Source organism: Sphaerodactylus townsendi, linkage group LG11 (assembly GCF_021028975.2).
Source record: "Sphaerodactylus townsendi isolate TG3544 linkage group LG11, MPM_Stown_v2.3, whole genome shotgun sequence".
In the NCBI taxonomy this organism is placed as follows: domain Eukaryota; kingdom Metazoa; phylum Chordata; class Lepidosauria; order Squamata; family Sphaerodactylidae; genus Sphaerodactylus; species Sphaerodactylus townsendi.
This window is the reverse complement of record NC_059435.1, coordinates 78342943-78366598: the sequence shown is the minus strand read 5'-3', so window position 1 is coordinate 78366598 and position 23656 is coordinate 78342943. Positions and strand designations below refer to the sequence as shown.

The 23656-nt window shown below is 49.8% G+C and overlaps 1 protein-coding gene across 2 annotated transcripts; it reads right to left on the bottom strand.

The window, feature by feature from the left end:
* Nucleotides 1-1786: 1786 nt before the first annotated feature.
* LOC125441338 (stonustoxin subunit alpha-like) lies at nucleotides 1787-12334 on the bottom strand. Of its 2 annotated transcripts, none has more exons than XM_048511866.1 (3): nucleotides 11715-12334; nucleotides 7472-9577; nucleotides 1787-3775 (listed from the first exon to the last, which is right to left on the bottom strand). In XM_048511866.1, the coding sequence occupies exons 1-3, from the start codon at nucleotides 11812-11814 to the stop codon at nucleotides 2982-2984; spliced, it is 3000 nt and encodes a 999-aa protein (XP_048367823.1). In that variant the 5' UTR covers nucleotides 11815-12334; the 3' UTR covers nucleotides 1787-2981. The 2 variants fall into 2 exon arrangements, with proteins under 2 accessions (XP_048367823.1, XP_048367824.1); XM_048511867.1 differs by lacking the exon at nucleotides 11715-12334 and adding an exon at nucleotides 9685-10047.
* Nucleotides 12335-23656: the final 11322 nt, after the last annotated feature.

Below are 23656 nucleotides of genomic sequence, written 5' to 3'. Positions count from 1 at the left end.
GAGCTTTTATTATTTTATCATTACTCAGTGGTAACATAGGCATTCTGCAGGGAGAAATAACCGTTGGGAACTAAGAAAACCTTGACTATTGTTACAACGGTATATCAATATTGCAATATTCTAGTTCTGATTTTGTTTTAAAAAATGCTGAGGGCAGAACATGACTGTTGTGGGGACAGGTTTGGTAAAAGAAAAAACAAAGAACAACAGCTGCCAGATCACCTGGAAAATGCGTATTTTCTTACCTGCACAGTATCACCAGGGCCTCACAGGGGCAGCAGTGGCGTAGTAGCTCAGAGCAGTGACTAAGAGCAGGTCACTCTGATCTGGAGGAACCGGGTTTGATTCCCAGCTCTGCCGCTTGAGCTGTGGAGGCTTATCTGGGGAATTCAGATTAGCCTGTACACTCCCCCCCACACCACCTGGGTGACCTTGGGCTAGTCACAGCTCTTCGGAGCTCTCTCAGCCCCACCTACCTCACAGGGTGTTTGCTGTGAGGGGGAAAGGGCAAGGAGATTGTAAGCCCCTTTGAGTCTCCTACAGGAGAGAAGGGGGGGATATAAATCCAAACTCTTCTTCTCTTCACTACAATCTTTCCCGAAACTTCAGAACAAAGTAGATTTGGGAAAGATCAGCAATGGGGTGGGGCAACCCCAGAGGTGCTTGATAGCACCGAAATCCTTTGGGGAAAGTGGGGGTGGGGAAACCAGTTTGTAAAAGCTTTGAATTTTGGACAGCTAACCTGTGTGGAACCGGCCTCCTCCTCCTCCTCCAGCGCCCTGATCATGGCTCCACCCTGGCTTTGTGTCTTTGAAATAAAACAAAAATCCAGGAGCATCTTCAAGACAAAAAACATTGACCTCAATATGACGTTTTCTGAATCCCTGCTAATTTAAGTGTCCTTCGTCTTTAACATAAAAATCTGATCCAGCAAAAAGATTTTAAAAATTAAATTGAAGGAAACGTGATGAATTTTACACCTGGCTTCTTAAGGGGTTCTATAATAACAAGATTATTTACCTTAAATAAAAGTACGACTTTCCATACAGTTAATACACATATTATTTTTTAAAAAATATATTTAAAAGCCAATAGTTGACCATGTGTCACATAGACAATAAAATCCTGGTAGTGACATGTAAGACTGTGATGTAAACAATAAATACCTATTTCCGCATAAATCTATAAATCTATCTGAAGGTCGAGATTTGTGAGGGGATAAGTAGTTGCCAACCCGTTTCCCTCAATATAGAACTTTTTTTAATTGGCTTTTTGGCGGGTGTCTTTTTGCTTTGTGGACTGGTGTGGTCCTCTTCTTCTCCGTCATCTTTATGTTGCTGCTGGATTTTGTTTTATTTGGAACAGCAGACTAACCTGGTGGGCCACCCCTCTGCAGGCTTCTTGTCTTTAACCAACCATAAGACAGCACGTTTGACTGTCCTCATCTTCTAAGTCTATTCAGGAGTCCTTGAGGAGGGACCTTGTCTGAAAGAGAGATGGCGTCATCCCCCAAAGCTCTAGGGAATTCTCTTGGGGACCATTTCGTGTTTTTTATAAACAACCCAAAGTAGACATTTTAAAAGAAAATCTGGCAGAAAGAAAACAACAGATCAACTACAATAAGAAATATGCTCTGATTTAAAACAGTAATAACTTTTACAGAAGCACAGAGATCTGAATATAGAAGTTTATGGATCCAGGACTCCAAAAGTAGTGATTCTGTGTTGTCTCATCCATCTGGAAACCGTTTCAGGAGGAGAGAGTGGACATTGTGCCAAACCCTTGTGGAAAAAGTGGATTTATTCATTCATTCATTCAAGACACTTATTAGCTGCCTTTTACCTTACAGAAGTCACAGTGGAGGACAATGTAAACAAAGCAATAATCATCAAATACATTAAAAACCATACATTAAAATCACAGTTGGAGGCAGTCAGCAAATAGAAAAATTAAATCAATCGCATGCCATCTTGAATTAAATGGTTTTTTTGAGGAGGGCTTTGAAAGATTCATTACTCAAAAAAGGCAGAGATGTCTGGCAGAGAAGCAAACCTTCAGATAGCCGAGGGTGGTGTAGCTGGTGGTGGATCAAAAGCCCCACCCAGGGGGACTCGGAAGAGGCATTTAAGCAGCATCTGGAAGTGTCCAGAAAGGAAATGCAGGGATTTGAAGTATATGGTCCCATCTGGTCCCTCTCCCAAGAGAAGGGAATGACTGAGGCATCTGAGTGCTGGCAGAAGTGAAGGTACCGAGATGCAGCAGTGGGGGAGATTTCAGCAGCCAAGGTGAAAGAGAAGGACCAGAGTGAAAGACAACATTTTGGTCAAGAGGATGGGGAGAAGGCACAGAATTCTGAAATGTTGTAAAGGCAGAAGTTATATGCCCGGGCAACAGGCTAAACGTGGACATCAAAAAACAGCCACGTTAGAGTTAAGTTTAGTAGTTTCTTATAAAATTAAACTGCAATACATAGATTGAAATACCCGTTCCTTAATAGGCAGGCACTTGAATGCACAACTCCAGCTACAATTTTTTTTCTCACTGGTTTTTGCTTCATTGGTTTACTTCCGTTGTTCACTGTCTGCCTTTCCGGCACAGACTAAAGTTTTTGCAGTTCCAGCAACAGCTGGTCCGGGCTCTGGTTTCATTTGCCTCCTGCAGCGAGGGCGGGGGTCAAACTTGTGGGGCCAACACAAAGACACACAGAGGCCAAAAAGGTAGAATGTAGGTCTGAAAATAAGAAACAGAGAAAAGAAAAAGAAAGAAGTACACACTGGATGCTACGAAGAGAAGTTGCTCTGGCTGAGCTGCGAAAGGCATTTTTTTGTACCCAGGATTCATGGGGGTAGTCAGTCTCCCCTCTGTGATGCCCCAACGAAGTCTTGAAGACAAAGTGGTGCTAAGAGTATTCCCTGGGCTGTGAACAAGTGTGAGGTTAGAAACAAAAATGTGGGCACAAAGAAAAATTGAGGAACCGACAGTTATTCTAGAGAAAAAGTAAAAGCTTTAGAAACTGTAAATGACAGAACCACAACAGCCACAACACATGAAGCAATCCTCCGCAATTTTGTCATCTTTGGCTCTGACACCTTCCCTGGGTTCCTCCGGGCTTTTCTGTTTTCTGCCACGTAACCTCTGAGCTTTGACTCGGTTAAACTGGCCTCAGTGTAGAGTGCGTTGACAAATGGCTCTCCTCTGTTCTTGCAAACCAGTGTCTGGAGCATCAACATCAGTTCGGAGACCTGCTGCATCCTTTCCTTGCTGGCTGCGTTAAGACTGAAAGCGCAGAAGCGAGACCCACATTTCAGAATCAGCTCTTGGAGGGCCTTGTTATCTGGTAAATGGTCTTGCACAGAGCGCCCTCCTGAATCTTCTTTCTGGGGGAACAAGACTATCATGTACCTCATGGAGTCCATCCCAAACACGTCCAGGACTCGCTCTACGGCTGCCTCATCTTCTGTGGTGAAGTGGCCGGCCTGGGTCACAAGTACCAGAGCGTGAGGGCCAGGTTTGGAGAGCTGGACGCAATGCATGATTTCCACCAGAAAGTCTTGGTTGCAGACGTCTGAATCAAAAATTTCTGGCACGTCAATCACAGAGATCCTGCAGCCATTCCAGTTCCCGTCCCCTCTTCGGCACTTCCCAGCCGTGGTCTTGTTTGCGCCAGGCACAGACTCAAACGCCTTCCGGCCCAGGATGGCGTTTCCTACGGCCTTCCTCCCACTCCCGTTCCTTCCGACAAGGATGATCCTCAGCTCTGATTCTCTCCCTTCTCCTGTGGTGTTTAGAAAAACATGTTAGAGAAAAGGCAGGGCACTGACACGCAAGAACTGGATTTATTTCTACCCAAATGTCAACATCGATTCCTTTCTGATTGTTGCTGGGATGTAATAAGGAGCTGTGACCCAATATGGCAACGAGTCAAATCTATTTGTTTCAAAGACTACTCTGGATTTCCCACCACTTGAGGAAGCAAACCAGTGTCTGATAGGGGCGCCTCTTCTGTTTTCTTCCTCTGTTCCAATCCAATCCAATCCAAAAACCTTTATTAGGCATAAACCAGAAGCACCATACATTCCAAGTACAAAAACAGGATCATTGTTATATATCATGTAGAACATGGATTAAAAATGTAGCAACTGCTTCAGAAATTTCTACATTAGAGCTGTTCAATAGCTTAGACATTTTTAGTTTGTCTGAGAGAAACATAAATTCTAGAGGTAGTAAAGCTCCCAGATCAGTTCTAATATCATTATACCTTGAACAGTGAAGCAGGATATGAGGGATTGAGTCTATAGCGTTGGGACAGTACCGACAACAACGCTCACTTTGTGGGATGTTAAGGAAACGACCTTGGAGATAGACAGAGGGGAATGAGTTGCACCTTGCTCTTGTCATGACCCATCTGCACTTATAATTAACAAGCTGTTGTTCCTTGTCTCTCTCTGTGTTTTATTATTATTTTTACTCTGCTTTGACCCAAAGACCCATAAAAGGGCGTGGCCAGCCTATGTCCCCTACAAGTCTGCTGTCACAACCTTTGCCGCCTAGATAAGATGGCTTATCAAGATAAAATCAAACGAACCAGCAAATACGCAGCAGGCCCAAACATCTTCCCTGCAGGTGCCGCACCTGAGGCCAGGGCTCTGCCACCTGCACAAGCCAATTCCCCTCCGTGGCCTCTCTCCCCGCAGCCCAACCAGTGCTTCCGTCCACCTTCTGCAGGCCTCCTTTTCACGTGGCCACTCCCGCTCTCAGAGTCTGAATGGGCGGGGTGGGGGGGTGGGTCCAGGGGGACAGCCTTGGTGTAGCTAAGCAGACCTGGGCCAGGACTGTGCCTGCAGGTGGGGGACCCTGCCTCACCTGGGGGCCTCTTAAGTGACACAAAACAAAGACTAGAATGCAGCTGCTCTGAGTCCACGTGGCAGAGTAGGCTGTAAACCCGGCTAAGCCCAGCTGGGCCATGACAAGCATTGACGATGGGTGGAAATGGTGTCCCATCACGCTGCAACATCATCTCCAACTGAAAATCTGGAGGTGACATCACCACAGACATCACACTCTAGGAATCCTGCCATTCTCTATGGTTTGACCACAGAAATCTGGAGGATTCCTACAGTATCAGACGATGGGGACTACAGATCCAATGAAAATATTCATGACTTGACTTTTAACGACCGTGTCAAGCGTAAAATAACTGTCTGAAATGGATGATGTTATGGGTCAGCAGAAGAAATAGAGGGGAGTTTGATAACAAAGATGATGATGATTCACCAGGGTCGTCCCTGTAATTGAGCCAGGAAGCAAGGAACCCTAACTAGAAAAACGGTGTTGAAGAAGGTGAGGAACCAACAGCCACAACCTTGGAGGGCTTTTCAGGAGAACCGGGAGCGCTTCTTCCCCTTCTCCAGGGCACTTCCGGGACACACCAACTCAGCCAGAATGCAAGAAGGAATGCACCCTTTAGAGAAAGTGAGCGGCCCCCCACTTCTGGGTTCCGTGCAGCTACAGGGAAGTGATTTCATGGAGCATTTGGAGGAAGACTGCACCTCGGCTTTGAGCCCTGTGCAGCCAAGTTCCAGCAGCACCCTGCTGCAATAGTTTGCCTGTTAAACTATACAAGCTACAGTTAATTGTATTATGGGCTTTGAGCTCCAAGTGGTCATGATGCTCGGTCCAATGTGCGCCCTCTGTGGCAACCTTATCCCTGAAATCAGGCTCCATCCCTGAATACTGGAAGATGGCCAATGTCACACCAATCTTTAAGGAAGGATCTAGGGGGGACCCGGGAAATTACAGGCCAGTCAGTTTGACATCTGTTCCTGGTAAATTAGTAGAATCTATCATTAAAGATAACATTATAAAACATGTAGAAAAGCAAGACCTGCTGAGAAAGAGTCAGCATGGCTTTTGCAGAGGCAAATCCTGTCTTACAAACTTACTAGAGTTCTTTGAGGGTGTAAACAGACATGTGGATAAGGGGGAACCAGTGGACATTGTCTACTTGGATTTCCAAAAGGCTTTTGACAAAGTTCCTCACCAGAGACTGTTTAGAAAACTCAGCAATGAAGGAATAAGAGGGGAAGTCCTCCTATGGATTAAAAACTGGTTGAGAAACAGGAAACAAAGAGTGGGTGTAAATGGGAAGTTCTCACAATGGAGAGATGTCAGGAGTGGTGTCCCCCAAGGATCCGTTTTGGGACCAGTGCTCTTTAACCTATTCATAAATGACCTGGAAGTAGGGGTGGGTAGCGTGGTGGCCAAGTTTGCAGATGATACCAAATTATGTAGTGTGGCGAGAACCACAAAAGGTTACTGAAAGAGCTCCAAGCGGACCTTGATAGAGTGGGTGAGTGGGCCCAGAAATGGCAAATGCAGTTCAATGTAGCAAAATGGCAAGTGATGCACATAGGGGGCAAAAAATCCAAACTTCACCTTACGCTACAGGGGTCAGTGCTATCGGTCACAGACCAGGAAAGGGATTTAAGCGTCTTAGTTTTAGTTCCATGGGAATGTCAACTCAATGCATGGCAGCTGTAAAAAAAGGCAAACTCTATGCTGGGGATCATTAGGAAAGAATTGAGAATAAAACTGCAAGATTGTCATGCCCACTTATATAAAGCAGTGCGTTTTAACCCTTTGCCAGGAAGTACTGTATTCAGTTTAGTGCGCATCTCAAAAAGGATATTGAGGAGATAGAAAAGTGCAGAAGAAGGGCAACAAGGATGATTGAGGACTGGAGCACCTTCCTGATGAGGAGAGGCTGCAGCATTTGGGATATTTGGTTTGGAGAGAGTGACTGAGGGGATATGATTGGGAATCTACAAAATTATGCATGGGGTGAAAATGTTGACGAAATTTTTCTCTCTTTCTCTCCCATCACTAGAACCAGGGGCATTCATTGAAAATGCTGGAAGGAAGAGTCAGGACTAATAGAAACGCTTCTTCGCATAGCGTGTGATTGGTGTTAGAATATGCTACCACAGGAGGTGGTGATGGCCACTAACCTGGATAGCTTTAAAAGGGGCTTGGACAGATTTATGGAGGAGAAGTCGATTTATGGCTACCAATCTTGATCCTCCTTGATCTGAGATTGCAAATGCCTTAGCAGACCAGGTGATCGGGAGCAACACCCGTAGAAGGTCATTGCGTTCACATCCTACATGTGAGCTCCCAAAGGCACCTGGTGGGCCACTGCGAGTAGCAGAGAGCTGGACTAGCTGGACTTTGGTCTGATCCAGCTGGCTTGTTCTTATGTTCTTATGTTCTTAACCTCGGCACTGCCCATGCCCATGCCAACCTTCCCACGTGTGGCACAGCCCTCCTTCCCTCCCCCCCCCCCGTGTGCCAAGAACCTTTACGGGGAAGTTGGTCAGTGCAGCTGGTCAGCATCTCCAGCTGTGTGGTGGAGGTCAGAGATTCACGGCCAGTGTTCTTTCCTTGTGGCAATTACCAGAGGTCAAAGGCTTACCTGATGTCATGGTCCCAGGCCTTGGAGACTGGATATTGACTGAACTGGAAAGTTTGCTGACTTTTTCTTCCTTGCGGAGGGTTGTAATGACAGTCTCCTCACTGGGGGGGCTCTCTCTCCCATCAGAGGACACGGCCACCAGGAGGAACCTGTAAGAAGTCTCTGGTCTCAGCCCAGCTACTCGGCAACACCGGCAGCTCTTTCCTACGGTCACTTCTGTCCAGCTGCCCTGCTCACTCTCGGTTCCTTCTGCGGCCGCCTCTGCGTACTTCAGCTTGTACCCCTTTAAATCCACTCCCACTCCAATGACGCTCGGGCTCTTCCAGGTAATACGGATGGCAGAGGGGGCCACCACTGAATGTTGAGGTTTCCCAGGTGGGCTGATGGGAAGCGTTTTTACAACTTTGCTTTTACTGCTGCTCTCTCCAAGGTCTGGTTTGTTCCGGAGGGAACAACGGAACTGGTAGCTGGTATTTGGGAGCAGAGTTCTCACAACAACGGTCTCCTCTCCATTGACTGTGTTCAGCTCCGTCCAGCTCTCCTGCCCCAAGATCTTGAACTCCACACAATAGCTGGATATCAGCACTACTCTGCCACCGACCGACAGCTCAAACCGGAGCTGCACGCTGTCATGCCGAACTTCGCCAACCGCGAGGGGAGGGGGTTTCAATCGAGGTTCAAAGTCACGGCTAATCAGCTGCCCTTCTTTGTACAAGTAAATGGAAATTCCAGGATTGTCCACATCTGGAACAGAGGAGATGATGAACCGGATCTTGCCCTTTTTTTGATGAAGATGGGCAAAGTCGGCAAACGACTTCACACGTTCTCGGGCTTTTCTGGTGACTTCTTCTTCCTCAAACCACTGCTTGGCCGTCTGTTTCTCACACCATGAACCGGAGGGAGCTGGATCTGCGCTTTTGCAAAGCCAGCCTTCCAGATCTAGCAAATACGGCTCCTCCGTTTGCAAAGATGTGAAGGTGAAGGACACGACGTACTTATACTGGTGGTCCAACAACACTTCTTTGAGTTTGCTTGCCGAAGGGACAACGTGCACCCCTTTGAGGATACTACTGAACAGCTTCACGTAACCCACCTCTGCACTCTTCTTGCTCAGAAATCCCGAGAGCCACTTGGAGTGGAATGGAGATTGCTCATTCTGGGTCAAAAGGTCCCTCAGGGCGCCTTCCTGCTGCTCACCTCCTCGGATGGATGGCAGGAGCTTTGCCACTCGCTCTTGGAACGTCTCTTTGTGCCGCTTGCACAGGCCTTGGAAACGCTGGACCTTCTCACGCAACTCGGGGAAACTTGGGTCATTGGTGCTCAGCAGGTCCTGGCTCTGGCCTTCACAGTCACTCAGCTGCTCGACAGCACTTTGAGCTCTCAAGACGAGGTCAGCGCCGATCTCTTGGACCAGCTGAGCAGCCCGGGGGTCCAGCTTGACCAGAGGGTACAGCCAGACCTTGACAGGAACGGCCTTCTCTCCCTTTTCCCCCAAAAGCTTAGGGAGAGCAGAATAAATCTTCATAGCATCAGGGTCCGTGATTGGGTTGGTCTCAAGGGCGACATCCCCATAAAATGTGCACCTGAAGTCTTCTGTATTTGTTTTTTCTTTCCCTGGTCTGTTGGCGGTTTCCTCTCCATCATGCACTTTGTTGCAAAAGCTTTGGACGCTGCTTCTCAAGTCCTTCTCAATTTCATCCTTATTCTCCACGGAAGCCACTTCCCGGTCAAACACAAAGAACGCCTGAGCCCCATACAGCACCGCCGTGACCACGTGAGTGGCTTCGCCCCGGTCAAAGACACCTGGGTAGGTGACGTTCTGAGGTCCTAAGTGGGTCATGGTCAGTTCCTCAAAGCGGGTGGTGATGGAGGAGTGGAGGACAACCCGCACCTGGTTTTTGGATTTCTTGGTGTCCTTCAAATATCTAGCAGGTCCATTCAAGTCAACGTGGCCCCCTAATAAACTAGCCCTAAGCGGCAACGTGAGGTGGAGAGCAGAGGCCAAGTGGTCGTAGTTGTCAGAAGCAAGTACCTGGAATTCAGTCTTGGGTTGTGGTTTCATGAGGACGTGTTTCTGCAAAATCTCGGGGTCCCAAAGAGTCATTCCTGCAAAAATCCCCAGAAATTTACCATCAGTCATTAATAGTTTTAAGTTGCAAGCCGATACATATTTACCACGGACAAGAAAAGCCACGACATTCAGGGAGACTCACTTGTGAATACACATGGACAGACCTGGGTTTGGCATCTGTCTTCCTGCTGCCAGATGAAGGAAGGGGAAAGGAGCGCCCGAAGCGAAGGTGGGCCCTGCAGAAGCCTCGGGGAGGGGGGACTGCCCAGGGGGGCAGCCCGGTGGCCGATGGAGCTTTGGCCAGACCTGAGGGGGGAGCCACGCTCACTGCTGCTGCTGGCCTCGGCCCCCCTGAAACGTGTCTGGAAAAGTATTCTGTTCCTCTTTTTCTTCTCCTCTAGTCTGACTCGGTCTGTTTAGAACTCTGCTCTCGGTTTGCTCCCACTCTTTCTTCCTGAGCCATTTATTTTATTTACTTCATTTATAGTCCACTGTTCTTGCTTAAACACCAAGGAGATAACAACTACAAACACAGCAATCAGACCCGTAGAACAAATACAACCAGCAAAATTAGAGATCCGTGTCCTAAACAGACAGCAGAGCATAAAAAACAACACAGAGACACATTATATTACCGACCATGAAAAAGCGGGAACAGGCCAATAAAACAATAAAAGTGGCCAATAAAGAATATGAACAGCCTCTTCCCTTTCAGTTCTGCATCTGGCAAGAGTTCCCCTCCTCTTTCTACCGATAGATAAATAGCCCTGCTTTGTATACCCTTTACAACTTCCCTGCAAATGGCTCTAATCTTGCAGGTGCTGATCTCTGTGGCTCTAAATAATGACAGAACGGTTTCCTTATTACCTATTATTTCCTTATTACCTTATTATCTTCAGGAGGGGTTCCCAGCAGGGAGCCTGAGGTTGGCAGGGTGCCCACAGGCCCATTTCCTGGCACCCACCAAGTATTTTTAGAAAGTGGGCAAGGCCGGGTAAGGCTGTGCCCACCAAGGCTTCCAAGGAGCCACTGAAGAGATCGTTCACTGTGCAGATTTTAAAAATAATGTTACTAATAATGCACAGCACAGTAAACCTGGCAGGAAACGGCCGTGGCAGGTGAGCACGTGGCAGGGGTCTCAGAAAGGGGAGCTGCCACCCAAGCGTCTCCTTGCCTTTGCTGCTTTGGGGGTGATTCTGCGCAGGAGAAGGCAGAATCGTGGCCCAGGCTCACAAACAGGCAACAGAAACGTTCTCTGTGTTGTCGAAGGCATTCACAGCCAGAATCACTGGGTTGTTGTGGGGTTGTATGGCCATGTTCCAGTAGCATTTTCTCCTGACGTTTCGCCTGCATCTGTGGCTGAGGCATCTGCTGATGCAGGCAAAATATCAGGAGAAAATGCTCCCGGAACACAGCCATACGGCCCGGAAACCCCACAACACCCCAGACACCTGCTCCTGGCACGTGAGGATGGAGCTCCCCTCTGGCCACATGTGCTTGCAGCCAGGCAAAACTGCCCAGTGGTTTCTCTTTTGTCCTGCATTCGCCTGGACTGGAGGATGTGACGGCCGGGGAAGTGGAGCACGTTTGAGCATGAAAGTAGGAAGCGCATCTGGAATGGAGGCCTGAACTCTGTGCTCTTCCGCAGCCAGGCAGGCTGGGGGGTTCGGGGACAAACAGGCTCCGTTTGCCTGCCAGAAGGAACAGCAGGCCTGCTCTGCAAATCTGGAAACTTTCTGTGAGTTGCTATGAAACTCTCTGCTGGGTGTGCCGTGGGCAGACAGTTATCACACCTGTGTTTGACACACAAGGGGTTAGTTTTCTGGGGGTTTCTCCTTCGTTGTTGCAATAAGTGTGAGTGAACACAAACACACACACAAATATATAAGTGCTTTGACTTTTTTCTCCCATTAAGTTCTTTTGGGGAGAAATGCTTTACTTTCAGAGACATTGATAAAGATCAAATAAATATTTTCTAGCAAGAAGTCCACGATCAGCTTCCAGAGACGCTTTGGAAACGGAGCCCCGAAGCATCCCGCCTGCCCCTCCGTGACGGGCCCCCACCCACCCCCGCGCCCCTGAGCGGGGAAACTCCCCCCGCCCGCCCCCAGAGTGGCTGCCTTGTGAGCAGCTGGTGGCGACGCGAGCGAGCCCGCCCGCCCGCCCTCCTACCTGGGACGAAGGTGTCGCTGCGCCGGTCGTAGAGCATGCCCAGGTGGAGCGGGCGGCCCAGGGCGGGCACCTCGTTGTCCCGAGTCACCGGGAAGCTCATGGCCGCGGGGGAGGGGACCACGGAGGGCGCCCTTGAGGGGGGCAGGAGGAGGAGGCCGCCCGCCCCAGCCCCCTGCCGCCAACCTGCTGCCTCGCTGGGCTCCGCTGCCAGCCTGCGAGGAGGAGAGTCCAGCAACACTGCCTGCCTCAACGCCTCGGACTGCCGTCCTTCCGCCGGGCGGCCCGGCCCACCCTCCAGCCGCTGCCCAGACGCCCCGGGGAGGAGGCGCCTCTTCTGCCTCCTCCTCCTCCTCCTCCTGCTGCTGCTGCTGTTCCTGCCGGGAAAGGCCCGCGGGCGCCGGGCGCTTCCCAGACGGGGCGGGGTGGGTCCCGTCCGTCCACCCGCCCCCCGCCTCCAGGGCCCTCGGCTGCTCCGGGCGGGCGGGGGGGGGGGCAGAGATTCCACGCCCACCCACAACCCCCCCCCTCCTCCATATTTGCCCAACCTGCCTAGAGCCCACCGAACGAATTTCAACGTTTGTGCTGAAAGCAGGCTGGTAGCCGCTGAAGGACCTGCTGTCCCCAAAGACTTAGGTGTGTGGGGGTCCCTCGGGTTCAACCCCCCCTTAATACATGTCCGAAGCTCCGCCCCCTGTTTGCAGGGTTTTTTGTATTTCGAGTGTTTTTTTCGGTTTTTGGCCTGCGGGGGGGGGGGGCGCAGTGTTTAGGCTAGCAGCACCAAAATTTCAGGGATGTTTTGGGAGACTATCCTAATGATACTGCCCAAGTTTGGTGAGGTTTGGTTCAGGGGGTCCAAGGTTATGGACTCCCAAAGGGGGTGCCCCCATCCCCCATTGTTTCCAATGGAAGCTAATAGAAGATGGGGCTACACATTTGAGGGTCCATAACTTTGGCCCCCCTGAACCAAACTTCACTAAACCAGGGTGGTATCATCAGGAGAGTCTCTCACTGATACCACCCAGGCTTTGTGAAGTTTGGTCCAGGGGACCAATGGGAGCTAATAGAAGATGGGGCTATACCTTTGAGGGTCCATAACTTTGGACCCCATGAACCAAACTTCATCAAACATGGGTGGTATCATCAGGAGAGTCTACTAAGGACAGCCTGAAAGTTTGGTGCTGCTAGCTTAACGATTGCACCCCTGACAGCAGACACCCGCCAAATTCCCCCAGATTCTCCTTTTAAATCCATCCCCTTTGGCATGGATTTAAAGGGAGAATCTGAGGTCCCCAGTTTAAACATTGAAAGTGATGCTGTTTCAGGGTGAGGGATAATCCACCCCAAAACAGCATCACTTTCAATGTTGTTTTAACTGGGGACCCCAGATTCTCCCTTTAAGGTGGACTTAAAAGGAGAATTTTGGCTGTCTAGTTTAAACACTATTGTAAGTGATGCTGTTTGGAGGTGGATTCCAGCATCACAGCGGCTGCCCATGGGGGTGTGTGTGTGTGTGTGTGCAAAACTCAGATTCTGCACAGGGCTCCATTTTCCCCAGCTACACATCTGCCCAGAGGGGAGGGCAGAAGGGGCTGCCGGCTGGGAGCCCAGCTGGTGTGGAGGACAGGGCAGGGGAGTTTGCTGTCCCTGTCCTTGAACAGCTGCTTTTATAAGCACTAAGGCCAGGGGCAGGGCTTGGGGAGGTGTGGCCATGCCCCCAGGGGTGGGTGGGGGCGTGGCCCTGCCCCCAGAACCCTCCCATAAAAAATCTATACCTACGTCCCTGGCCTGTCCCCCATGGGTCTGATCCCCTGTTAAAGCCGCCTGTGCCAGGGGCCGCTGCTACTGCTGCGTCCTTTAGCCACAAGTTACGCAAGTGTGAATCCCTGGCTGTGTAAAGAAGCCATTCCTTTGGTCTGCCCTACATCTACCACACATCCGCTTCAATGGATGCCCTCAAGTCTAGCATGTTGGCCGAGGGGAAAAAGTACTCCCAGACCGTGGCCCTCAAATATCCACAACAGCCAGGAAAAAATTACGATACCACCGGATGTCTTCTTTTTTAAAAAAAGATCAGCAGTTGAATATTCGTATAGCCTTGTAATGTTGTGACCGTCTGTCTATGAGGTCCCCAGCTTTCGTTTTTTTTAAAAAAAGAAGTTGACAGGGCCATTTTAAGCGGTCCACCGGAGTCCCACTGATGCCTACGCAACAGTGTGTGTGCGTGGGGGGGGGGGGTCGCTGTTGGGAAAGTGTTCTTAACATCACACTCAAAGTGCCGTGCCTTTTTTGTTGCAGAGATGTGGCTCTCCCCTCACGTCTCTGCTCAGAGGGGGCTGGAGATGTAACTTTTTAGAAATAAAACCTAGGAACTCCCAGAATCTAACAGATAGTTATAATTTTAAAATGCTCTAAAGATATGTCAATTGCCACTTTTTAGAAAAGTGTTCTGGAAGCAGGTGGAGCGGCTGCCGCGGAGGGCAAGGAGAATCCAGCAGAGGCCTTTTCCATCATCTCCTGCCTGGTCCTCCTAACTGAGATGCCGGAGGCTGAGCGAGAGCCCTCTCTGCTAAGAGCTCCAGCCGCTTCCTGGATCTGTGCTAAACTTTACATTGCAAATGTTTTGGTTCAGAGAACTGTGCTGCGCTGCCTGCAAAATGGACACCAGCATGATTATTGTTACCCCAAGAAGAGAAGCAAGGAGTCCGGCTCTTGTGATGCTCTCTGGAGACCTACTCCACCCGTACATGGACTATTCGCAAAGAAAACATAAACCGCAGCCTACAAGAAATTCATTTATCGCACAGCTGGCCCAGGAGACTTCCTCCTGAAACTGTATCCAGGCTTTTCTAGCTTGGCCAGTTCTTTAGGATGTACAACCTTAAAAAGGGAAGGAACTTAATGAGATTTGCTTCTGTGTACAGTTATGTGTGTGTGTGGGGGGGGGGGCGAGGAGTGTGAACTAGGTGGCAAGCCCACCTCTCCAATCCCCCCACCAAGACAGAGCAAGAGGAAGGGAGAGGCCGGCGTGTGGTGCGGTCATTAGAATGTCAGACTCAGAAGAAGAAGAAGAAGAGTTTGGATTTCTATCCCCCCTTTCTCTCCTGCAGGAGACTCAAAGGGGCTTACAATCTCCTTGCCCTTCCCCCCTCACAACAAACACCCTGTGAGATGGGTGGGGCTGAGAGAGCTCCGAAGAACTGTGACTAGCCCAAGGTCACCCAGCTGGCGTGTGTGGGAGTGTACAGGCTAATCTGAATTCCCCAGAGAAGCCTCCACAGCTCAGGCAGCAGAGCTGGGAATCAAACCCGGTTCCTCCAGATTAGATACACGAGCTCTTAACCTCCTACGCCACTGCTGCTCCTGGGAGGGCCCCCATTCAAATCCCCACAAGGTGACCTTCAGTGAGTGACTCCCTCTCAACTGGACAGATTTGTCCTTCGGAGGATGAGGGGGAGGAAAGGAGCGCAGTCTTGCAAGCCACTCTGGGGCCCCTGGGAGAGAAAGGCAGGATATCAACTGGTCAGCCTCTGCAGGGACCTCCCTCTGGAGGAAGCCCAGCCGGGCAGAAGTAGCAGCAGAGCAGTGTGGAAACAGGAAAGGCAAAAGGGCGCAGCTGCCTGACCTTTCTGGGCACGCACATCGGCAGGGCTGAGACGAACACCCCCTCCCCTCAACACTGCTGGTAAAGGGGAAGAGACTTTTGAGAAAAAATCTCCGGCCTCCTACAGCAAGACTCTCTTCCCCACCCTTCATTACCTCATAGCTCAGTGGGCTGAGGACAGTTCTTTTCCCCTAAACAATAGCAGATACTGTAAGCCGAGGCTGGATGACCGGCAGTTCAGGATTCTAGAGCTGGTTAATTTCTACATTAAGCGAGCAATTGTCCTAGATGACCCCCAAGGTCTCTTCCAGGGCCAGCGTTTGATGACTTCCTATAAAAGAGCCCAGGTGGAAAAATCTGGCAGAGAGCCCTAAGCAGGGAAGTTAGGGGCTCACCCACCATCTCCCCAAAGCCGCACTGGCTGGGTAAGACTAAGCAAATTATAAACTCTCAGCACGGGACACTGGACTTTTCCTTCTTCTCAGGCAGAGTCCCTCGATGAGGAGGAGGAGGAGGAGGAGGAGGAGGAGGAGGAGGAACATAAGAACAAGCCAGCTGGATCAGACCAGAGTCCATCTAGTCCAGCTCTCTGCTCCTCGCAGTGGCCCACCAGGTGCCTTTGGGAGCTCACAGGCAGGAGGTGAAAGCAATGGCCTTCTGCGGCTGCTGCTGCTCCCGATCACCTGGTCTGCTAAGGCATTTGCCATCTCAGATCAAGGAGGATCAAGATTGGTAGCCATAAATCGACTTCTCCATAAATCTGTCCAAGCCCCTTTTAAAGCTATCCAGGTTAGTGGCCGTCACCACCTCCTGTGGCAGCATATTCCAAACACCAATCACAGATTTAGGAGGAGGCTTGTATGCTGCCCTTCTCCTGGTGGGTATACTCTAGGGCATCTTCCAACATAAAACATATACAATTAATACAGTAAAACTTTTCATTCAAATTGGCTGAATTAACCGACAGATGGCTGCTAGAACATTCCAACAATCAAACACTAAAATTTTACTGTAATGCAACAAATATTAAAAGGGGGGGGGGGAGTGGAACAAACAAAATTTAATTCTATGTGTTGTTGAAGGTGTTCACAGCCGGAATCACTGGGGTGTTGTGGGTTTTCCGGGCCGTGTGGCCGTGTTCCAATAGCATTTTCTCCTGACATTTTGCCTGCTATTGTTACATGCACACTTCGTTACAGATTAAAATGTGTACAACGCCATGAATCTCTGTACACATCGAAGATATTCAATAAGGCAGTTAATGGGCTCGTTCAGAGCTGCAGGTACACAGCTATACAACACAACTAAAATATGCAGTTTAAAATACCAACTGTTTTAAAGTATTCTGTTGAAGGACCAAAATTAAAGCAATTTATATTTCTCTTTTTAAAAGCTATTTACAAAAAACTTGTGCCTCCAAGCAGCTGCCAGATCTCCAGAAATGAATGTGGACGTATATATTTATTTTATTTAATATTTTTCGATTTATATCCCACCCTTCCCAACAGAGCTTTGCTGGTTTAAAAAGTGTAGAAAGAGTTGTAATAAGAGGGGGGGGGGGGATAAGAGTTTGTCTCAGCTGACGTCTGGATCCGGCCCTTGCCTGCTGCTTCTTGCGCCAAGAAGGTGAGGGAGGTCACGGGGCAGCCAGCAGAGCCGAGTGCCAATCTCAGTTCAGCCGATTCCTGCACTCCACTCTTCCCTGCTGCCTCCAAAAATGGGGTAGGAAAATGGGCTGCTGGACTGTGCTGCTGCTGCGCCCCCAGGCTGGCCTCTGGCTGCACTTGGCGAGGAGCACCCGCTTCTTCCGATGCCCAAGCCCAGGCTGAGGGTGGTCCTCCCAGCCTGCCTGCCCCTTAGCAAAAGGCAGCAATGTGGCCAGAGGCAGCCACGGGCACAGCAGGAAGGAGGGAGGGAGATCCACTTCACCAGCTTCAGCCTCCCCAGCTGCATGCTGCACAAGAGAGCCACATGTGACTCACGAGCCACGGCCTGGCCACTGGTGCCCCGCTAGGACTTGTGGTGATTCTTTTGCACCATCTCCTCCATTTGAGTGAGTGGCTCCTCAGTTGGTTTTTCCTGCTCTTCTCCTATTTCGCTGCTGTTAAAACCACAGAAATCGGTAGCTGCAGTCACATCTAACCTCCCGGACATACCTGTTGTCTGCTTCTGCTGTCTTAGAAGGGAAATATCAAAAGATACCTTACGCTGCAAGGTTATGTTCTTGCTCTCCGAATTCTGTAGAAACTATAGAGCATATGTTATTCAAGTGTCCCCTTTATGAGGAGGCAAGGAAAAAATGCCTGTCACATCTACTACACAAAATGACATATTGTTTTGATAAGAAGGAGAATATTACTAAATGGGTAGCAAAATTCTGTCTATTCATAATGAAAAAGAAAAAAATGATCTGAATATGATATCCCCCTTAGATATTTTTGTTTTGTTTAGTATTTTTATGCTGTTTGGTGTGATTACAAAGTATAATGATATATAGATGGATAGTGCTGGAATCCGGGAGAGAGATCTGCATTCTTGTTTTGTTGTAGATATTCTTTGAGGATTTTGTAATATATCATCTAACAGCTTGACTGTAAATAAAGTCGCTCTCTCTTCCTTCTCTTCCTTCTCTTCTTTTTCTTCTTCTTCCTTCTTCTCTCTTCTTCTTCTTTCTTCTTCTCTTCTTTCCTTTCCTTCCTTTCTTCTTCTTCTTCTTCTTCTTCTTCTTCTTCTTCTTCTTCTTCTTCTTCTTCTTCTTCTTCTTCTTCTTCTTCTTCTTCTTCTTCTTCTTCTTCTTCTTCCACCTGTTGTCTGTTATGTTCTACATACTGGTTCAGACTTTCACCCTGCAAATCCTCCCTTTGGTTCAGTAGGACAATCATGTGTTCTTGGGCTTCTTTGCTAAAGATCTTTTTCGCCTACTCTGCTGACTGATAGTGAAACGGTGTATTTGGGTCACCAGCACCAGAGCAGCGGGGGCCTCGGCTGGAGGGACAGAGGCAAGCTGTCAATCTCAGGAGAACTTGCAGTGAAATCAGAGTAAAAAAATTGCTGGTGTCGATCACAATTGGCTTCCTCTTCCATTCTCTGCCAGGTCCATGTCACTGAGGTGAATTCAAATCTGGAGTCAAACCACTCTCTTCCAAGGGAGGTGCCTTGGTGCTCACGCAGATAAGCCTGCCTTGTCCAGCAAATCTCTTTACTTCATTTATTATTGTTTCTGTAAAGAGAACAATTGCGTGTTGTGATCTGGAACTGAAATAAAGTGAAGTGAAGTGAAGCGTAGAGATTACCTAGCTGGGGAATCCAGTGGCTTCTTGTTGATTAAGGAAACCCACTCGTGTTGATTAGTGGGGGCACTTTGCTGGTGGGCAGCAGCTAACCCCCCCCCCCCCCCCCAGGCCTGTTCCTTCACAAAACCTTCTCTCAGTTTCCCGCAGAATTTCCTGAATTCCTGGTTTTCCGTTTCCTTTTCCAGGCAGGCGATGTTGGGATCAGAGCATCGGATTAGAATACGGGAGATGCAGGATCACATCCCTGCTCTGTTGTAGAAGCTTGATGGGTGACTTTCAAGTAGTCATGCGCTTTCAGTCTAAGCTACCTTACAGGATTGTTGAGAGGATAAAATGGAGAACAGAAGCAGAAAAGAAGGAACTCAATTCCATCAAAATTATTAACTCTTCACCTGACAGTGAACTACAGTGGCGTAGGGGGTTAAGCAGCAGTGGTGCAGCAGTGGCGTAGGAGGTTAAGAGCTCGTGTATCTAATCTTGGAGTGAAACGGGTTGCCGATTCCCCTGCCTTCCGCCACCTTGAGCTCTGTGTGGAGGCTTCCTCTGGGGAATCTTGTAGGATTTAGCCTCAAGCACCCCTACTACTTCACCTCAGCCAAGTGGGTGACCTTTTGGGCTGGCTGTCACAGCTTCTCGGAGCTCTCTCAGCCCCACCTACCTCACAGGGTGTTTGTTGTGAGGGGGGGAAGGGCAAGGAGATTGTCAGCCCCTTTGAGTCTCCTGCAGGAGAGAAAGGGGGGATATAAATCCAAACTCTTCTTCTCTTCTACCTGATGCTGGTTGTGCCTTATGTATGGATGGCTGCTATTGGAGAGGAGAGTTTCCCCCACTTTCCCTCAGTGTTGGGAGGCTTTTGGACACCCATTCCACCCGCATCCCTCCCCCCCCCCTTTATGTAATCTTTTCCAAAGCTGCTGTTTTGTGCTGTGCGGAGGTCTGAGGAGATCGGACTACCCGGTCAGGGTGCGCTCTGTCTACATATCGATATTTCAGAATTGCACCCCAATATGCGGATATTTGGTGCTGCAAATTAGTGGAAGGCTCCCAGTCTCCCACAAACTATGCAAAACTGAATTATTCCAGAGGGTTTTTCTACACAGGCATCAAGGTAGCACTGCACAAGATAATTTGCAAAGTTGTTTAAACAAATGGTCAGGGATTGCGGTCTATGCTGCTGTGTAAGTTGGATCCTGCTATGTAATTTTGCATCATTTAATGTGTCAGTGCTAACACTTGTGCTTTTTCAGGTTGGTTCTACAACCCAAATCCTATTTCATTGTCTATTGTGTGTCTCGTCCATCAATTGTCTTAACTCACCCTCTGTAATCCACCTTGAGTCCCAGCAGGAAGGGCAGACTATAGATCAGTGATGGCAAACCTTTTAGAGACTGAGTGCCAGGAGTGGAGCAAGGGAAAATTGCGTCGAGGGCACGCGTGCGCCCTGCGCCTCTGCTCACACCCCGTCTCCCCCCACCGTGCCCTGGAACGCCCCAAAACACCCCATTACACCCCTGAAATGCACTTGCCTGGCCCTCGCAGGGGCATGCGCCCAGTGTGTTGTGCACCCCTCGCTCCCTTGATGCTATGCCACTGCCAAGAGCCCAAGCTGGGGCAATGGCACGTGTGCCCACAAAGAGGGCTCCGAGTGCCACCTCTGGCACACGTGCCATAGGTTCGCCACCACTGCTATAGATAGATGGGTGATAGACAGATTTTAAAAGTTTTCCCGTCAACAAAGGACAATAAAGAGGGGTCAGCTGCTCCCCCTTCTGGCCAATTCCTTCTTCCCAAGCAGGGGATACTAAATGTCTCCAACAGGCCCGGAACAATGAAGCCAGGCAGCCGGGCCGTTCCACGAAGGTCATTCCCCAGCAGAAAGGAAAGTCATAACAAGATACCCCTCAAACCCATAAAAATAAAATGCCCACAAAACTGCCCCAAGCCTGCATAGAGAAGGATGGTATATGAACCTGTGTGGGTGAAAAAATCTGTACAAGAAAGCTCTGAGATTCAAGGTGGACAACCCAGTGTGAGCGAGTGAAAAAACTGGGATAAACGTCTGGTAAGGACTGGAATAATAGAAATCTGAAATAAGCAGAAATCCGAGCTCTTCGGGAGAGGCGTAACTGCGCATTTAGGGAGGAGATTGACAGGAGGGTGTGTGTGTGTGGGGGGGGGGCACACAGCATCAGGGAGGCAGCTTGGCAATAACCAGGCGAGTTAAACAGTGAGTAGGGCTGGCTGGGAAATGGGATGCCCCCTTATCTGCCACAGTCCTGGACGATGTGCGGCACGTTCTCTGCACAAGTAGCACAGAACAAGGGAGCAAACCAACCCTTCTCCTTAAAAAACCCACCATTCCCACCCCAGAGAGCTCCCCCAGCAGAAGAGCTCCCCGGCTCCACTTCCAACCCCCCAGGAATTCCCTAGCCCACAGCTGACAACCCCAGCTGGCCCTCACGGCTGAACCCACATCCAACATAAAAACATCGTAGCCAAGAACAGGAGTGTAGGCAAATGGAATTTTATTCAACAGAGAAAGAGGCCCAAGGGATTGGGGGGGCGGGGGGGAGAGGTCTGGAATGGATGTCAGGTGCATCAGCCAAACATCACCCCTTCCATCTACAGTCCACACCCCAACTGAAACCCTCTCCATCAGCCAAGCCCACCCCTCGCTCTGCCTCAACTTCCACTGCCTGGCTTCTCTGCCAAATTCTTGCTTTCCGTCCACCTGAAAATTGCATTTTGGTGAGAGGGTCCAATGGCCACACAGCGGAAGGAGAGAGGGTTGGCCTTTCTTGGGGGACTCCAGAGGGCATCGCCTGGGATACTGGTGGGACTGGGGAGGACCCTGGACCACTGATCTTCCGGGTGCACGTGAGTCTCTAGAGACGTCAGACATCCCATGCAGGCTGCCTGTGAGGAGAGTTGAAGGCAGGCCCCTCCTGGCAAGCAAGGCAAATGGGGTTCTCCAGCAAGAATCTGATCCGGCAGGCTAGCCCACTCCTAATTCCTCAGCCCCTTCTAATTCTCCTGGTGGTGAAAGAAGTCCTGCACCTTCTAAGACTACACTCCTCCTGAGTTGAAGAGGGACTCTTGGTTGGCTGGAAGCTGGTGACATTAGATTAACCCCTGCTGTCCCAGGCAGGGTTTTGATGGGCCACCCCTGGTAAGCCACTGCAAGTGCTTTGGGTGCTGAATTCAGCCTGTTGCTGGACTTGGGTTTTGCATACAATGCTGGATTTCAGTGGACCTCTGGAGATGGAGTTCCTTCCATGGCTCACACTCTGGTAACACCCCACAACTCTATATCCAAGTTAACAGGAATACGTGAGCTGCCACCCTCTTCCCACCCATCCATCACCCAGGAACACCCACTCAGCCAAGGGCCGCAGAGCAGGGCAACCTGCATTTTGCTCCAGGAACACAAGGAAGCCCCCGGGCCAAAGCCCCCTCGGCACCAGCAGAGAGCAGCTCCCCGCCCTAGTTGGCCTGGCTGAAGACTTCCACTAAAATGGCCCAGCGGAATCTTTCAGCTGGTCTTTAATGGACTCTAATTCCGGTGCTGTTTTCGAGGTTTCAGATGCCTAATAAAGGATTCGGAATGGAATTCATGGACTGCAGCGCAACAAGGACACAGGAAAAAGAATGGGCTCTTCTTCCGCACAGCTGCGCTGCAACGTGAACTGGGGGGTTCAAAGAAATCTGCCAGTTGTGGGGGCATTTAAAATACTTTAAATATATGTAACAAGTTAACTGGCAAACTTGGTCAACTGGAGATTTAAAACAGGGAACCGGACACTGCCAAGGACAGAAGGAAAGCAGCTTCAGTAAAACAGTGTCAGCCGTTGAAGGCCATGCTGCCCAGTGGTCAGAACAGGAAGCCCCCCCAAAGCAGAACAGAGCGACAGCTCCTAAGCTCAGCATCTCCCCGACATGAAGGAGGATTCTCTGATGTGGCTTAAGAGAGGCTGCACCCAGGCTTAAAACAAAATACAAGTTTTTTTTCCCCTTAATGGTTCTCTAGCAACATCATAAGAGATTCTCTTCTCCCAACCCAGAATATTTTCTGAAACGTGGAGCACATAAACGGCTTTGGCATCTCAGCAGCTCCGGACTCTGCCTGCCCCCAAAGCCCCCCAGACACGCCCCTCCCATCACCTGGCCTTTCCCTCTCTCCGAATGGCTCTTGGGACGAAGCCTGAGCCCCAGGAATTCCTCTCTCCTCCACGGGCAATCTCCATAATTGTGGACCCCGACACTGGAACTCCTTCCTAGGGACTCTTGCGTACATGATGCAACCTCCTCCAACCTCCAAATCTACTGGCCTTTACTTCGTCTTGCCCTGGGGTGGCCTGCAGACCTTAACTGCCAACGCAAGTGTCCTCCTGTTCCCAGAGGAACGGAGCCGCTGGTGGGTTGACATGGGCAGGCCGCAGGGAAGGAAGAGCTCCCACAAGGCCTCGGCTAGACCCACTCCAGGGGCGTGACGTCATTCCTAATAATTTGAGAGAGCCACTCTAACCCCCCCCCCCCAAGCATCTGCGTCCAGGGAACAGCGTCTGTTTTTGGCATCCTCCCAAGGACACAGCTGATCCACAGGACCAAGGGGACAGAGCAGCCGGTCACTGAAATGTCCAGTGCGTGTATTGGGGTGGGGGGAAAGAGTTGCTTAGCAAATCTCATGTACCTGCATGAGCAACAGAGGACAGCAAAGGAAATAATGGAAAACAATCGCAGAGAAAGGGGTTGAGGACATGGTCCCGAGTCTGTACAAGAATGGGGGAAATGTGCATGAACACAGCTTTGGCCAGTCGACAGGAAAACAGCAAAAAAAAAAAACGGTGTATGAAGAGAGCCTGCCCTGCCCCCCACCCCCTCCCTCCAGACAAGCCAGGGAGAAAATGGGATGGAGGCCTTTGAGAGGAAAGGGTCTGTTCTACCACAGCCCCCCGGCTACCTTCCCATTTCACACAAGATGGGATTCTGGGCCCCCTGAATCTCTAGAGTTCCATTGGGAAGGGATCCTGTGGCAGCCTCAGCCCGGC

Coding starts and splice junctions, on each gene's coding strand:
- LOC125441338 (XM_048511866.1), bottom strand. CDS start 11,814: ATGAGCTTCCCGGTGACTCGGGACAACGAGGTGCCCGCCCTGGGCCGC. Junction 9,578..11,714: donor CAGCGACACCTTCGTCCCAG/GTAGGAGGGCGG, acceptor GGATTTTTGCAG/GAATGACTCTTTGGGACCCC. Junction 3,776..7,471: donor GCCTGGGACCATGACATCAG/GTAAGCCTTTGA, acceptor TAAACACCACAG/GAGAAGGGAGAGAATCAGAG.